Here is a 17817-nt window from a genome sequence, read left to right as displayed (position 1 = left end):
ATCAAAGTTGTTGAACAGCCTGAGACAGTAAATTCAAGTGAATTATTTTTTTCGTAAGCGAATTCATTTATTTAGCGCCCTCCATTGTCGCAAATTCATCTAGTCTTGTATCCTGACTGACCTATCTAAACGATACAATTGTCTACGCATTTACACCATATACGTCGTACCGTGAAATACGCGGAAGATTCAAGTATTTATATCCTCGATGTTCGTGTTTTCGATGGTGTTAGGATGTATTTCAAGCAAGAGAAAAACACCAACAAAGCCTTCGGTTTCCAAATTGTTTGGGCTGGTGGTGGAACACGTACTGCACACATAACAAGTGGAGTGTCATGGCCTAGCGGTTAAGAACACCGGACTCATGCTCGACGCTCTGCAGTTTCAGTGGCGTGGGTTCGAGCCCGCCGGATGGACACTAGTGTGCCCTTGAGCAAGGCCCTTAACCATTATTACTTCGTCCTTCGGATGGGACTCAAAGCCGTAGGTCCCATGTGCTGTGTAATCCAATACTCCCACGCGGAGTATTTGAAACAACTAACCAAGAACAAACCGTGGAGAAACAAACGAACTGGTTGTGTGGTACGACTCAGCGCTAGTGCGTCGCAATGCAATGGTTGCAACAACTAAACAAACTTGATGCCTCGAAATCAGTTACACGGACGATCTTGTATTTGTCGTGGAAACATGTCTACAACTTGAAGTTGATGGAGTATGCCTAGTACAACCTGAAGATTTTCAAGAAGAGCCAGAGGACTTTGTACATTGGCGAATTAATTTACGCGGTTTTCTCTGGTATTTGAATGAGACACTACTGGAGCGGGGAGGTATGTTCTATCATTTTTTTGTGTTCTAATCTTGTTCAGTGTGTATTAAATTACTAATTGATTGCTGCTACCCAGTAGACATGGCAGACGTACGTAGACGTACAATCCTCTCTCAGTGCATGTAGTGTATGCAGTCTTTAGTCTTAGGCTGGTGCCTGGTGGTACTATAGTATAATGAGTTTATTTCACCATACATGTATATACGAAATCACGACAGACCTAAATTGATGTCGCATATACTAATGATATACCGCATCTTTCATCGGGAATTTGCACCACAGCATAGGCAGCAAGTTTCCAACAACAAAGCACTAACACTTTCAAGGGTTTGGGACAGAAACGTCTAAGGAAAGATTCCCATATCTGGCCATCACTAATTTTTTCCCTTACGGTGATCAATCAGACAGCGGAAATTGATAATATGGCCTAAATAGTCAAATTTAACAGGGAAAATATTGAAATCTTTACTGACAAAAACTGAAATGTTCAGACCAGTCTAATAAGGTTTGAGCACAGGGTGAAAACTGATGGTCGAATATGGGAATCTATCTTTTGTGTTGTTGTAAACACTTACATTTTTGCGGGGAGAAGAGAATTGAAGAGCAATAGATATCCTCCATGGCTGGTCAAAACTAAACAAAATTGTGCACAGATACCATGTGTATGTCATGTGTTAGAAGTAATTATGTCGTGTTAATAAAGGCAGTGAACATGGTTAGAGAGGTGCTGTAAAACATGCAAAACAAAATCAGGCCAACTTTACCCACTCTTTGGCCGACAAAATCCTCCACAATTTCCATGAGGCAAAGACAAAGTCCTCAGTATTTCACCAACCAAGACCAAGTTTGAATTCTCAATTCAATTTTTAGAGGAGACTTTTCTTCACCATTGTGCACCTGAGAGGGAATTCAAGTGATATAAATTTGAGGCCAAATACTAGACTGGTACGTGTGCAACCACGGTCCAACTGTTTGAAAAGACTGACCTCTTCTTTAATCTAGTGGCTGACTAAGGAGAAAATGTGTAGAAATGGAGACCATGTGCCAGACATGGCAGATGTTTCTTTCGGCACAGTTGATTGATGTAATGCAGCACTGATGGGGTGTTGGACTGGTTGTTTCAGGTGCCAGTATATTTTCTTTTGTTGCATGTTTTCAATATCTTAAGTTTTGAGACTCTCATATATCATACGCAGTATTGAAAGCCATGGGCGTCGCGAGGGGGGGAGGGGGGCGCCCCCCTCCCTGGAAAAGCAAAAAAAAAAAAAAAGGAAGAAAAAAAAAAAGAGAAAACAAAAGAAAAGAAAAAGAGGCGCGAAGTCATAGTGGTGAAAATTTAATGAATTGGGGGGGGGGGCAAAATGTCCCTGCCCCCGTCTAAAACTGAGAAATCGAGAATTTGTTCAGAAATACAAGAATGTTTTGGGAAAAATATGTTTTGCCCCCCTCCAGAAAAAATCCTGGTGATGCCCATGTTGAGAGCCCCAAATTTTCGGATTAAGATGAGGCCTGAGAGTATCAAAAGTAAAATCCTTTAAAAAAGGGTAAAATCAATCTGCCTTCCCTTCCCACAATGCCATTTTGGCCATTATACAAATGCCTCAAATAGCAGGATGGACAACAAAATAAGGAATTTGTTTGAGATTCAACTTCTGTGAATTATGTGGTTGCATATGTTGCAGCATGCATAGCAACTAGTAGCTAGTTGCTTGTTTAATTGTTGTAGCAAGGGAATCCTAGGAAGAAATATTCAGTAAGATAGCAACACTGAGCCAGTCTAAAAGCTAACTAAAAGCTTAGCTGTTAAGATGGGGTCCGCTCATAAGTCCGACGCCTCATAAGTCCGAAATTTCGGACTTATGAGGCGTCGGACCTATGAGGCGTCGGACTTATGATACGGCCCCGTTAAGATTAGCCATTGCAAGATCATAGTCAAGAGAAAACATTGCAAAATATGATGCCCCGCCGGAAAAGCCAATAAACGAGGCACACTGTTTTTATATTTTGTTTTTCAAGGAATTGCCTCAATATGTGGCACTTGTTCGGAAAGTTCAATAGTATACAAATGATGCCACGGAGAGAACGTCCTCAGCAAAGCTCATGACACTTCGGCAACAGAACTCAATATGACAACATGAACAAATGTCATGGCCCTTCTTGCTACCATTAGCGAAGAATTCCCGCTTACTAGCAAGAAAATTCCGTGCTTACGGTTGGCATATTTCACGGGTTTAAAAGTGAGGATTTTTTAGCTTTTGTGCATGTGAACATCCTGTAACTCAGGGTGCTGTGATTTAAACATGCAGAATTGGCACAGATTTTTGTTTGTTAATGTTAGCGCTGTTAGTACATTGATCGCTGTAAGCGCAGAATTCTGTGGAAAGCAGAGCCATGAAATTGGGCACTTACATCACACAAAACAGTGAAACAAGCAGATGGTATTAAACCAGGCTGCGTGACATAGTCAGCATATAAACACACAGCCTGCGCAATACCTGAAAAATTGTCAAATACTGAAGGTTAACTGAATATCAAGACCAAGAAAATAAGTTCAATTGGTTCTTGTGAGGTCACGGAGTAGAGCTAATAATTGCACGTAGGACAATATACATGTATTTGGGCGTTTCTGAGTTACACCGTGAGCTGTATAATAGCTGCTTTTGAATTTCCAACAGTGTTCCATTGAACAGTTGTTGGAGATTAAAAAGGGGGAAATTTGTCCAACCATTTTACATCTGTGTATAATCAAAATCCCGGGCCCTTTTCCCAAATAATTGTATCTCGTCTGTGGACTTATTGCGCAAAGTTTCGACGGAAAATCGTCCACTGTATCCGTAGTGCCCTGTAAAAAAAAATTACTATTGGAAACAGTCGTCTGCTGCACTCGCATGTGGTCATGGATCCCTAAACATTAGCTAATATAGACATGTAAATCGCATCAAGTCACTAGACGAATTGTTCGAGGACAAAATGTCACAAATATTTATCTGAAAAAAATGCTTGAAAACACCCTTCCACTTCATGGAAACAATTTGATTTTTAACATGTTGTTTGTGTATTTATGTAAAGTCGTTTAATGCTTGAATGGTTTCTATTGCAATTTGTTCTGGGTCTTAACTTAAATTGACCGGACTACAACGGCAGTATTTCATAGTAGGTGATTGGGCAAAGGACCAATCACAATCAACGCGTCCATGGATGTAGAGAACTCTCGCCCAAATAAGAACACACATCCGGGAGTGCGAGGCATTTGGAAGCCGTCGATTCCGAAGGCCACAACTAAAAATTGAAGTTCTTGATCAACATTTCAACTCGTGAGAAGTGGGGTTTTCGAAACTCACCGTGAAGACCAGCACTTGCTGTTCAAGGAGCTGGTACAATGTATCTGAGCCGGGACACGGTGCTTGTGGTCTGTGCGGCCGTCGTGGTTCTGTGTGCTGTCCAACACGTCTTTGCGGTGCCAGGTATATAGCTTGAAAGTTACACCCCGTGCTCTTAAACATGGATTTGTCTTTCCTCCAAAAGAATTTTCAATTTGTATGTTCTGTTTTATTGACAAACAAATATTCTGATTTTAGGCGTCTGCCACCTTCTGAAAAAAGGGGCTTTCATTTTGGGCATATCTAGAGAGCGAAAGCGTCTGACAGCCAAAACTAGAGTTTTGCGAAGAAATAATTAAATAACTTAAATGTCGGTGGATTTTTTTTTCCGTTCGATGTCAAACGTGAATTATTTTTATAATCCTAAAAAAATAGCCATTAAAAAAAATATATTTGTCGAGGTGAAACTCGAAAAAATTGCGTCTTTAACATTTTTCGTCGTACCGGTAGTAAAACATGCAAAGAATATTGCTAACATTTAAGAAAAGTTTCAAATGAATGAAACACTTCGTTCAAAACTTGCGAATAGTGGTCATATCATCATGCGTTTGGTTTCGTACAGAAAAGTTCCACTGCTCACGATCACAAATATCCATCACTCGACCAGTTCAGCACATGATCTCGCTCGGACTCGCTCAATCTCGCTCACTCGGACGTACTCTCCCGCTCGAACACACACCCACCAGAAATAGTCCAAGTCTGGAAAATATTCCAAACTGTTTTGATTTACTTGAGTCACACTATACTCTCAGCGTTTGTAACCATTCTCCCTGTAACTCTTCCCATTTTTTAATGAAGAATACCAACAGCTGAAATGCATTTTTTCAGAGCAAAATCTCACCACTTTCTGTGAAGAGTTCCATTTCCCCAATCAAATGATAATTTTAAATCTACTTCATCAACGTTAAAACAGCTCAACTATTTCGAATGTCAAAATCAAAGCGGCTCATCCGTGTTGGACTTAAATCAAATCTGATGTTCCATTAAAGTCCAATGGAAGGGCCTCAACTAAAAATATAATGCAGTAAGATGGTAAACGTTTGACCTGCAACTTAATATTCTGAAACTGAATGATCTCTGCCACCATCGACTGGGTATACTTATGTTTAAATATACTCACAACATGCTCCATCCACTTTTTAATCATCTATTCTCATTTACTTCTTCTGTTCATTCATATGAAACACGTAGTTCATCGAAAGGTGATCTGTTTGTGAGAAAAAATAGAACTTCCTTTTTTAGAAGCAGTTCATTTAACGTGGTGTTATATACCTGAATGAACTCAACACTGGTTTAAAAGAGTGTACTACTGTTGTTTCATTTACCAAAAAAATTGAAAAAAAATCGATCATCAATACTTATACTTAACTTAAAAAAAAACATTTTCTTCTCTGCTTTGCTTAGTCATTATTTTACATATTGTACCGGGTCTCACTCTTAAACCTATTGTCCTGTCTTATTCCGTGTGTAGTTAGTTGTTTAAGTTTTGTCCTGTCCCAGGGAAAGGTACAAAAGCAGTGCTTCACCTTTTCCCTTTATGTTGACATCATTTAATATTTACACTTAATTACATACTGTCTGTGAAGAATGTTTTATTTATACATATATATACTGTTTTTGTCTGAATTGTTACCGAGGATGTCAATCTGAAAATAAATGTCGAATTGATTTGATTTGATTGGGAGCTTATATGCAGCAGAGATGATACTTGTCAGGAATTTTCCTGATTTCAGGATTTATGGAATCCCGTTTGAATCAGTGAAAATCTTTTTACATAGTGATATACATGTACAGCGAAATAAGTTGGTATTTACAAACCTAGACCAAGTACATAGCTAAACCATAGACCCTATACATTGCTCTGATGGGACCCTGAGCGGCTGTCACAACTACCCCCAGAAATTAGGGCAGTGGAATTTTTGGGACTGGTTTTCCCACCCACAACTTCGTGCAAACACCAAGAATAATCCTCTCAGACGTTCTGTATATTTACAAATAAGTTAATATGCACAAACTGTAAATTTACAGGCGACGAATAATCTTTACAAATATTATGTACAAATCCTTACGAATGTTATTTACATAATGAGGCGATAGTGACCCAATAAATAATGTAGATCAAGGTCCAGGAGCCTGTGAAATACCTGAAATACCAGCGATGGGTATGAAACTAACCTTAGGTTAAAAAAAATGATCAATCAATTAAATGCAGAAAAGTTATGAGCTTGGAGTATAGAACTTATAATCAACCAAATCTATTTAAAGTAACGAAAATAACTAAATAGAAGTTTAACCTACGCTTAGAAGAACAGTTAATGAAGCAAACAAGAGCAAAAAGTTAAATCACCTAATTAAATGAACTTTACTTGTATTATATTAAACCTACTCTAAATCGGCAATACTTATTTAATATATTTAGGGAGCGTCTACAAATAATGCAAGTTCCCCAGATCAAAGCCTTGGATGGCGGGGGGGGGGGGGGGGGGTGCCAATGAGATCATTTAGTAACAGCAACGCGAGGTCTGTTACATCCAAAGAATCGTTTTGTCGGGACTCAAGTATGCTTTTCTGGAGTAGTTCATTTCACTGTTGACTGTACAAGCAGATGTCTCAATCAATGTTAGTACCTCAATCATGATCTTCTCAATTTAGTTGTTTAAAGTTACTGTACCGTACTTATGAAAAACATGGAAAGTTCATGTACAGAACTACATCTGTTTCTCATCAACCTCGCCCATTAACTTTTTTTTCTTTGTGATCCAAGTATTTTGAAAGGTTTTGTTCTATATTTTCATGTACTTACAAAATGCACTGTAAGCTTCACAACCTGAGCCCAGTAATCCTTACTTTTCTTAACCAAATCCAACACATCATTTTCAGGCGCTCAATTAATAATATTTAATTAAGGATTGTCGCTTTACTTTAAAAACGGTCCATGTATGCACTGTCCAACCGTTTTCCACCTGTGTATAATCAAAATAATGTTTTAGACATCCCTTGCCCTTTTCCCAAATAATTGTATCTCGTCTGTGGACTTATTGCGCAAAGTTTCGGCGGAAAATCGTAGTGTCCTGTAAAAAAAAATACTATTTGACACAGTCGTCAGCTGAACTCGCATGTGGTCATGGATCCCTAAACACTAGCTAATATGTATGTAAATCGCATCAAGTCACTAGACGAATTGTTCGAGGACAAAATGTCACAAATATTTATCTGAAAAAATGCTTGAAAAACACCCTTCCACTTCATGGAAACAATTAGATTTTTAACATGTTGTTTGTGTATTTATGTAAATTCGTTTAATGCTTGAATGGTTTCTATTGCAATTTGGTCTGGGTCTAAATTGACCGGACTACAACGGCAGTATTTCATAGTAGGTGATTGGGCAAAGGACCAATCAACGCGTCCATGGATGTAGAGAACTCTCGCCCTAATAAGAACACAGATCCGGGAGTGCGAGGCATTTGGAAGCCGTCGATTCCGAAGGCCACAACTAAAAATTGAAGTTCTTGATCAAAATTTCAACTCGTGAGAAGTGGGGTTTTCGAAACTCACCGTGAAGACCAGCACTTGCTGTTCAAGGAGCTGGTACAATGTATCTGAGCCGGGACACGATGCTTGTGGTCTGTGCGGCCGTCGTGGTTCTGTGTGCTGTCCAACACGTCTTTGCGGTGCCAGGTATATAGCTTGAAAGTTACAACCCGTGCATGCTCTTAAACATGGATTTGTCTTTCCTCCAAACGAATTTTTAATTTGTATGTTCTGCTTTATTGACAAAAAAATATTCTGATTTTAGGCGTCTGCCACCCTCTGAAAAAAAGGGCTTTCGTTTTGGGCATATCTAGAGAGCGAAAGCTTCTGACAGCCAAAACTAGAATTTTGCGAAGAAATAATTAAATAACTAAAATGTCTGTGGATTTTTTTTCCGTTCGATGTCTATTTCAAACGTGAATTACTTTTATAATTCTAAAAGCAAGCCATTACAAACAATTGTCGAGGTGAAACTCGAAAAATTGCGTCTTTAACATTTTTCGTCGTACCGATAGTAAAACATGCAAAGAAAATTGCCAACATTTAAGAAAAGTTTCAAATGAATGAAACACTTCGTTCAAAACTTGCGAATAGTGGTCATATCAACATGCGTTTGGTGTCGTACAGAAAAGTTCCACTGCTCACCATCACGAATATCCATCTTGCCATAAATTATGTAACTTGATAATCCATGTGTTAAGGCTCTTTTTAGTTTAAACTTTATATGAAGTTGTGCATTTTTTTGTGATATTCAAAATCATTTTCGACTTTTATTAGTTACAACGTATCGTTTCAAATTCGCTGAACTTAACTGCTCTGTGGAGTACCAAACGGGTCCAAGTTAATGGATTTCAAACGCAATTAAAGTTTCTTGTCGGTTAGGTTTTGGAAATTAGGTTTTGACAGTTCTGCACAACTAGGTGGAATTATTAGCCGAATACGAAATATCTATCCACCACCAAGGCTGAGCGTTGTGAGTTCGCTGCCCGCCACGTATGATTCAGTGTCGCGTTATAATTTCGGGGGCCTGTTTGGGGTCAACGAAGGATCGATGCATTAATTGCTTCAAATATCGCGATCTTAAAACGAAGTCACAAAAAAATCGACGAAAAAGTGTCCGACCCGGAAGAAGACACCCACATTTTTCCACGGACGTGAAGCCGCGGTCTCGGATCCTTTCAGAAGCAAACATTTCTCGGAGGCCAAGTAAAACTTGCTCTTATATATAGATGGTTGAACCAACTTGAATAAAAGTTGAATCGCAGACGGTCTCGCAAATTGTAAGAAGTTCAAGTTTACGTTTGTTGAAGAGTCCAATACTGAAACTTAATTATGACCTTCCTCCATGATTCAGATCGTTTGTAATTTTTTGGTAACACTCAACATTTTCATTTTAAATGACACCTTCACGTTTTATTGCATTATGATTTATTGTCAAACTGTACAACCAGCCTTCGCCTGTGTACTACAGTAACCTTTTCACTACGTTTTCCAAATGCGACTGCCTCACAAAAAGCCAATTTAACAGACCAACGGCAACATTTACAGACAGTTGCCATGGTACATAATTATCATGTGCGTAAATCCACGGGGGACAGGGGACACCCCCCCCCCCCACACACACACACACATTTTGAGGGGGGACATTGTTTGGTCTCCCCCCCCCCATACTTTTTCTTCCCCGAATAAAAATATTGTAGCCTACAATAATGATTCTATTGCTCAGATTACATGTAGCTGATTCAATTACTCAAAACTCAAAACTTTCACAGATGATCTTTTGCTCAAATTGGTTTTAGTTATCACAAATTGCCTCAGATCACACCACAGAAATTGCTATTCTTTAACTGCATGTCTCCCCAACTATATCCCCCATTTACATTTAACTCCCCACATTTTCATCCCCAACATTACGCCCTACCCGATCTATGATCGGGTAAACCAGCTTGTTATATATAAGAGCGGCAGCCTAATGAGTGCAGTTTTAATCCATTTCCAAACTAATTCTGTTTATGAATTAATTGAACAGTATGTGTTTTTGCTATGAATAGATCTTCTTCATGTAAAGACGGGCTCTCATAACCCAGCCGCATTTAGACTTAATCATAGGGTACCATATTGGCTCCGTCTGAATCCAAATGCAGCATTTGGCTGGTAAAATAAGAGCGTGTCGAGAAAAACTTTTTTTTGATAAAACACTTTTCACTTCAGCGTGCACCATGGTAGAATGCACCGAAGTAATCGAGACTTTTCCCCGAGACTTTCGGAACCTTTTTATATTAGATCAGTTTTGTTTCAGAGACAAAAAAAAGTCAACAAGCAGTTTTGACTCGAAGTGTTACCCCACCCAGAAAAAATACCAATCGTGGGAACATGTGCGAGTTAGGGTGCGTCCTACCTACAGGGGAGTTGCCGGCCCGATCCATCGACCAGTGCGGCAGCACATGATCTCCCTCGGACTCGCTCAATCTCGCTCACTCGGACGTACTCTCCCGCTCGAACACACACCCACCAGAAATAGTCCAAGTCTGGAAAAATATTCCAAACTGTTTTGATTTACTTGAGTCACACTATACTCTCAGCGTTTGTAACCATTCTCCCTGTAACTCTTCCCATTTTTTAATGAAGAATATCAACAGCTAAACTGCATTTTTTTCAGAGCCACATCTCACCACTTTCTGTGAAGAGTTCCATTTCCCCAATCAAAGGATAATTTTAAATCTACTTCATCAACGTTAAGACAGCTCAACTATTTTAAATGTCAAAATCAAAGCGGCTCATTCGTGTTGGACTTAAATCAAATCTGATATTCCATTGAAGTCCAATGGAAGGGGCTCAACTAAAAATATAATGCAGTAAGATGGTAAACGTTTGACCTGCAACTTTATATTCTGAAACTGAATGATCTCTACCACCACCGACTGGGTATACTTATGTTTAAATATACTCACAACATGCTCCCTCACATTTTTAATCATCTATTCTCATTTACTTCTTCTGTTCATTCATATGAAACACGTAGTTCATCGAAAGGTGATCTGTTTGTGAGAAAAAAAATAGAACTTCCTTTTTTAGAAACAGTCCATTTCAACGTGGTGTCATATACTGGAATGAACTCAACATTGGTTTAAAAGAGTGTACATGTACTACTGTGGTTTCATTTGCCAAAAAATTGGAAAAAAAATCGATCATCAATACTTATACTTAACTTAAAAAAAACCATTTTCTTCTCTGCTTTGCTTAGTCATTATTTTACATATTGTACCGGGTCTCACTCTTAAACCTATTGTCCTGTCTTAGTCCGTGTGTAGTTAGTTGTTTAAGTTTTGTCCTGTCCCAGGGAAAGGTACAAAAGCAGTGCTTCACCTTTTTCCTTTATGTTGACATCATTTAATATTTACACTTAATTACATACTGTCTGTGAAGAATGTTTTGTTTATACATATATATACTGTTTTCTGTCTGAATTGTTACCGAGGATGTCAATGTGAAAATAAATGTCGAATTGATTTGATTTGATTGGGAGCTTATATGCAGTAGAGATGATACTTGTCAGGAATTTTCCTGATTTCAGGATTTAAGGAATCCCGTTGGAATCAGTGAAAATCTTTTTACATAGTGATATACATGTACAGCGAAATAAGTTGGTATTTACAAACCCTAAACCAAGTACATACCTAAACCATAGACCCTATACATTGCTCTGATGGGAGCCTGAGCGGCTGTCACAACTACCCCCAGAAATTAGGGCAGTGGAATTTTTGGGACTGGTTTTCCCACCCACAACTTCGTGCAAACACCAAGAATAATCCTCTCAGACGTTCTGTATATTTACAAATAATTTAATATGCACAAACTGTATATTTACAGGCGACGAATAATCTTTACAAATATTATGTACAAATCCTTACGAATATTATTTACAGAATGAGGCGATAGTGACCCAATCAATAATGTAGATCAAGGTCTAGGAGCCTGTGAAATACCTAAAATACCAGTGATGGGTATGAAACTAACCTTAGGTTAAAAAAAATTGATCAATCAATTAAATGAAGAAAAGTTAAGAGCTTGGAGTATAGAACTTATAATGAACCAAATCGATTTAAATTAACCAAAATAACTAAAATAAAAGTTTAATTTACGCTTAGAAGAAAGTTATTGAAGCAAACAAGAGCAAATAGTTACATCACCTAATTAAATGAACTTTACTAGTATTATATTAAACCTAAGTCGGCAATAGTTATTTAATATTTAGGGCCCACCGTACTTTACGGTTTAAGTTGCGTTGGCATGTGCATGGGTGAAATACTCTCTCGCACTTGGACCACTGGCTTGACGGTGCGCAGCCACCTCGACGGAGCCTCTGCTGTAGGCAGGCAGGTGATGTGAAATAAAACCGGGCGTCACGCTCACCAGCTTGGCGGCGGTGACGCTAGGTAGCTGTTGTCAGCCTGTCGCAGGGCCTGTCTGCCTCAAGCGACGGTGTTACAACTGATAATGTAGTAACCAACGGATAACGTATCACCAACCGATAATGTATCACAAATTGACCGATATTGTATCACTAACCGATAATGTAGCAAAAATTGACCGATAGTGTAGTAAAATTTGTATCCGATAATGTATCACGTGTCGACGGATAATGTAACTACAAAATAACTGTATCCGATAATGTATCACCTCGGAACGGATACTGTATCAACCGATAATGTATCAAAATCAACCGATAATGTATCAGTATATTTGGAAAAGGTGAAAATATTGCAAATTAATTAAAGTCTAATAGTCAGGTTGCATACGGTTGGAATCGTGGCCGACTAGTCCAAAGCACCAAACTTGGCAGATAGATTCTTATAGCCCCAGAGAAGATATTTAGAAGAGGTGACACCTGAAATTCTTTTGGGAAGAGTGCCTAACTTGCATAAAGCGTTAATCCCTGTCGTGTGATATATATCTATTCCCATATTTGGGTAGATTTTTTTTTATTTTTGAAAAGTATATTTTGGGAATTTACTTACATATCCTTACTTAAATAACATTTTCTAAAGGATATCGGAGACTTGAAGATTATGAGGACATAATAAAGATCCATTTCCTTTTCCCTCAGATATTATCAAGTAGTTTGCCAAACCTCAGTATTAATGAACTTCAAATTCACAAAGTTACTTAATGACCCAGTTATCCTAACAAAAATAAATGGGAAATCATGTGAAAATTATATCATCTTGATATTTAGCCCACAAAAACAAAAAGGGGAGAAATGAGGTGTCCGTAAATTGGGCTAAAATTACTTGAAGCCTGACGTGGAGGACTTGATCAAGCTCCCCGTTTTTGTGTTCTGAGCTAAATAGCACAATGTTGTTGTCCACATGATTTTCCATGAAGTCTAAATCGAGTAACTGTGCCAGTTAGCAACTTGGTGAATTTGAAGCTCATCAATACTATTTGGCAAGACTACTTGATTATATCTGGAGACAAGGTTAATGAGCGCAACTTTAGAATGTAATAGTAGCCATTTTGAATCGTTACTATGTCCTCATAATTATCTTAAATGTTTTAGAACATGTTATTGAAGTAAGGATGTGTAAGTAGAATCCCCAAAATATACTTAAAAAAAATAATAAAGTACTCAAATGTGGGAATAAATGTAATACACGGTAGGGATTAAGCAAATTAGGCACTCTTCCCAAAAGAATCTCAGGGTCACCCCTTCAAAATATCTTCTCTAAGGCTATAACAACATATTTGCAAAGTTTGGTGCTTTGGACCAGTTGGTCACGATCTTATCAAAAATTGGGTCTAAGCCACCTGACTATCATGAGGGGAAAAGAAAAGGCAGGAAAGTCGAAAACACAGACGCACACTTTGACACACACTTTGGAGAGTCCCAGACGGTGTATAATCTGTGCTCGCTCGATCCAATATTTGAATATAATTGTGTAAGTTTAGAAGAGAAATCGGTCCTCGGATAGGTCAATCATCACCCGATGAATAGTACATGGAAGCGCACATTATTAGAAACTGTGCATACTTTGGTGACAGCATTGTCTTGGTTCTCCAAGAAGAAAGCGAGGTAGAAGACAATACATACATTCATAAATCGTAAAACATATTTGCGTTTATACTCACGTAGTATTAGTATACCGGGCGTAAATGATTTTAATCATAGATGGCATAAAGCTAATAATAATTTACTAAATTTGTAAAGTTTTGATATTGTTTATCAATTAAAATAACAAAAAAATGGTCCCAAGCTATTTTGAACCGGGTACATGTGCTAGCAATGTAAATGCAGTGCCAGGGAAGTACCGAGCCTAGAGACAATCATATGCCATTACAACGTTAAATAATTATATAAACCAATTGTGACCGCTTCTCATTAACCGACGCAAACCGCGGCAGCACAAATCGACAAACGTTGTGCCCCACGATGAACACTGCGCAAATATCGTTTCAACTGATGTGGGTCGTTATTCCCTTGGATTTCGGTTTTATCAAAAACATGTGCATGTATTGAGAAAATCAAATCAACAACGCACACGTAGACTCCTGCAGCACATGTGCATGCATGCGAATAAATAAAGCAAACTGTGGCGAGGCGTTTTGAACGAGATCCCGGTTGCGACCGCTAAATGATGATGTAGGCCTACATACTCGCTTTTGGTATTTTCAACCTATTTGCACCGCTAATGACGTAGAGGGCGGACGAGTATACATCAGAAGTTTATTATTATTATTATTATTATTTATTCGGCCAAAAAATTCAAAATACAAACATGTACATGTACATACAATGTAAGAAATGTCATACATCAAGGACAGTCAAGATGAAAGATAAATTGTGTAACAAATACCAATCATAAAGAATAGATGTGTATAGGTACAGTAGGTAAGAATGAGATGGGGAAGAAATGGGGGTGGGGATGAGGAATGTATAGAAGGGGAGCGGATTGGGGAAGAGTGGAAGTGGGAGGGAGTTCAACAAGCAGAGTAAAGACAATCCAATCTAAGATGGCCAGGATGAACAAAAGTGAAAACACTGTGACTCAAAAGCCTGTTCATCCAATCCTAGGTTGGTAACATGAAATAACTTTAAAATATAATTATTAAATACAAGTAATATGAGAAGTTAAAAATAAATCTGGAAATTAAAAATGCTATAATAATGGAGGGTAATATATATGAATAAAAAAATGGGTAAATAAATATCTGCTAAATATGTAAATGAATTTAAATGAAAATAAAAAAGTAGCATAAATAAAATAATTCAGTAAGAAACACAATAAGTGATAAACAAGTAAGCAATGAAACATACAAACGAGTTGAAAAAAGCATCTTAACAAAGACAAGAACAATCCGATAAAACCATACAGAAAAAACATAACAGATACCGTACACATGCAAACAGACAAGCAAAGTTACAATTATACGAACAGTCTAATACATGTACAAACGTAACACACACACACACACACACACAAAACATATTAACAAAAAACAAACAAACGACAAACAGCCCAACACCCCAACAAACAAACAAACAAACAAACAAACCAAAAGTTAATAAGAGAACTCTATACGAAAAAAAAAATTAAATGATTCATGAAGGAAAGAAAACTGACTGGTATAATTTGAAATGAATATTAGTTGAGCAAAGAAATCTGACCGAACCAGGACCCGAACCCGAGACCCCTGGACTACCGTTACAGCGCTGGAACAGCAATACAGAGGTCCCGGGCCCGAATCGGCCAAACCTCCCTGCTCAACCAATATCCAAAACACAATTTAGATCAAAAGCAACAAATAGACAAAACATTACAGGCATTTAACCATCAATAAAATGAGCACATAATTCACGATTAAAACACTGAAATGAATCAAGTATCAATGAGTCCTTAACGTGGATTGGGAGATTACTCCATATACGAGGAAAAGCATGAACAGGGGAATTCCTTAAACTTAGGGTTCTGGCGTAATGGTGATTAAATGAAACTGTGTCCAGGTGACGGGTATTGACTACTGTATGGGATGTAATACTGAGACAATCAATGAGGCCAAACAAACATTTAATGGTAAATTGAACAGTGAGTTTGTGTCGTCTAGTTTCAAGGCTTAACCAGTTCAGTGTATGCAGTCTGTCCTCATAGGTCATGGCTCCTCTCTGTTGCTTTAGGATCATCCTAGTGGCTCGTCTTTGCACTCGCTCGAGTTTGGCGGCCAACGTGGCTGTGTATGGGCACCAGGCAGGCAACCCATACTCAAGCACAGGCAGGACTAGGGTTCGGTAGAGTGACAAGAGAGCCTTGGACGATGATCCACCTGCGATATGTCATATGAAGCCCAAAGTTTTGTTAGCTTTAGACACAACAGCATCGACGTGGTCATTCCATGTTAGCTTATTGTTCACGGTTACTCCAAGATACTTGAAGGTAGGGGCAACTGTGAGGGGTAATCCTTGGAGAGTGTAGTGTGGGAGGACTATTGTTTTCTTTGTACGCGTCATGTGCATTATCTTGGACTTTCCCTGGTTGAGTTTCATTCCATTTGTTATGCTCCAATGGGCAAGAGCATCAAGGTCCGATTGGAAGTTGAGTTCATCTCGGGGCGAAAGAATTGGCCGGTAAATGAGGGTGTCATCTGCAAAAAGCAGACACTTGGAAGAAAGGTTATTAGATATATCGGTGATAAACAGGTTGAATAGCAGAGGGCCGAGCACATATGAAAAGAGGGCCGGTGAAAAGAGCACATAAGAGGGCCGGTGTCATATGAAAATCGGACTTGTATTAAAATCGGACTCTTTTTCCCTTTTATTGGTTAAACCCTCTCACGTGACCGGTCCCCCCCCTAATTATCCATGCATGAGCATGCGCAATATCACCAATGAGTCCGTATTTCATAAAACCTAAATTCATGCTGCACCGGCTGTGGCAGGGATGAACCGTGAGGTGAAGCAGAAGGGGTAAGGTAAAGGAGATTTAAGTTATCCTCTCGAGTTTGGACATATGGGGCGCCTGTTTTTTTTTGCCCCGCTCACCCTCCTCAGCAAGGTTGCTTGTTCGGACTCTGGTTTCTACGCTCGAATCTTTCTTCCCCATAGGCAGGGTGTGCATGGACTTATAAAAAGCCTATAGGGTCATTTGCTTTTCATGCATCTTGGTTGTTTCCAATAATAAAACGGGTAACACCACTCAAATTCTGTTGAAGTTTCAGCTCAGTGGATAGTACACTTTTCGAGAAAACAAAAACAATACACATGATCGCGACACACGATTTCGTCAATAGCACTCTTTTTTCAAAAGTCAGTTAATATTAACTGATCGTTGAGGTTCACCTACAATAAATTTCACGGGGTGTACAGTACTAGTCTTTAATGCAAGACTTAGTAAGCTTGTCGATAAATAGTCGGTATTTACTTTTCGGATAAATGCAAATGATATATGCCTTTAACAAACGATATTGGTAATATACGAGACATTTCGATGTACGGTACTTTATCACGGATAATTATGAGTGGAAAAAAGACATTTGGAGAGGACCAAGTGTGGGTAAAATAAACGGAAATAACTTTTGATGTGTTTGATGCTTCCCCTTAAATTCTGTTTGTGTCATTACTGACCTCTTTGCGGCTGGTTTTGAATGAGAAAACAAACTGTAGAAAGGACCAAGTGTGAGTTAAATAAACGGAAATGAGTTTTGATGTGTTTGATGTTTCCCCTTAAATTTTGTTTGTGTCATTACTGACCTCTTTGCGGCTGGCTTTGTATGAGAAAACTAAACTGTAGAAAGGACCAAGTGCATGGGTACAATAAACGGAAATAAATTTGGATGTGTTTGATGTTTCCTCTTAAATTCCGTTCCTGTCATGTGACTAATTCCGTATGTCATGTAACTCCCATCTTTGCTGCTTTTTTTTTTTTTTTAAGTATTATCGATACATGTCACATGCCTCCCCTCAACCTTAAAGTGGCATCATCATCATTGAATTATGTCAACACATACGAGGAAACAAAGTGAAAACAAAATATCTGTATGTGCCAACTTGCACAGATGAGGGTGGACCAACTTCATTATGTACAGTGG

At 38.5% G+C, this 17817-nt stretch overlaps 1 protein-coding gene across 1 annotated transcript in view; it reads left to right on the top strand.

Moving 5' to 3' along the window:
- Positions 1-4205: 4205 nt before the first annotated feature.
- Positions 4206-17817, top strand: part of LOC119732821 (mucin-4-like) — a 71004-nt gene continuing 57392 nt past the window's right edge. The window contains exon 1 of the mRNA XM_038206427.1: positions 4206-4290. Within this exon, the coding sequence (XP_038062355.1) occupies positions 4206-4290 (85 nt within the window). The remainder of the gene's footprint in view (positions 4291-17817) is intronic.

This window comes from Patiria miniata, unplaced genomic scaffold (assembly GCF_015706575.1).
Source record: "Patiria miniata isolate m_02_andy unplaced genomic scaffold, ASM1570657v1 HiC_scaffold_1, whole genome shotgun sequence".
NCBI classification, from domain to species: Eukaryota; Metazoa; Echinodermata; class Asteroidea; order Valvatida; family Asterinidae; genus Patiria; species Patiria miniata.
Note: the sequence above shows the minus strand (reverse complement) of the source record. Positions and strands in the feature narration are given on the sequence as shown.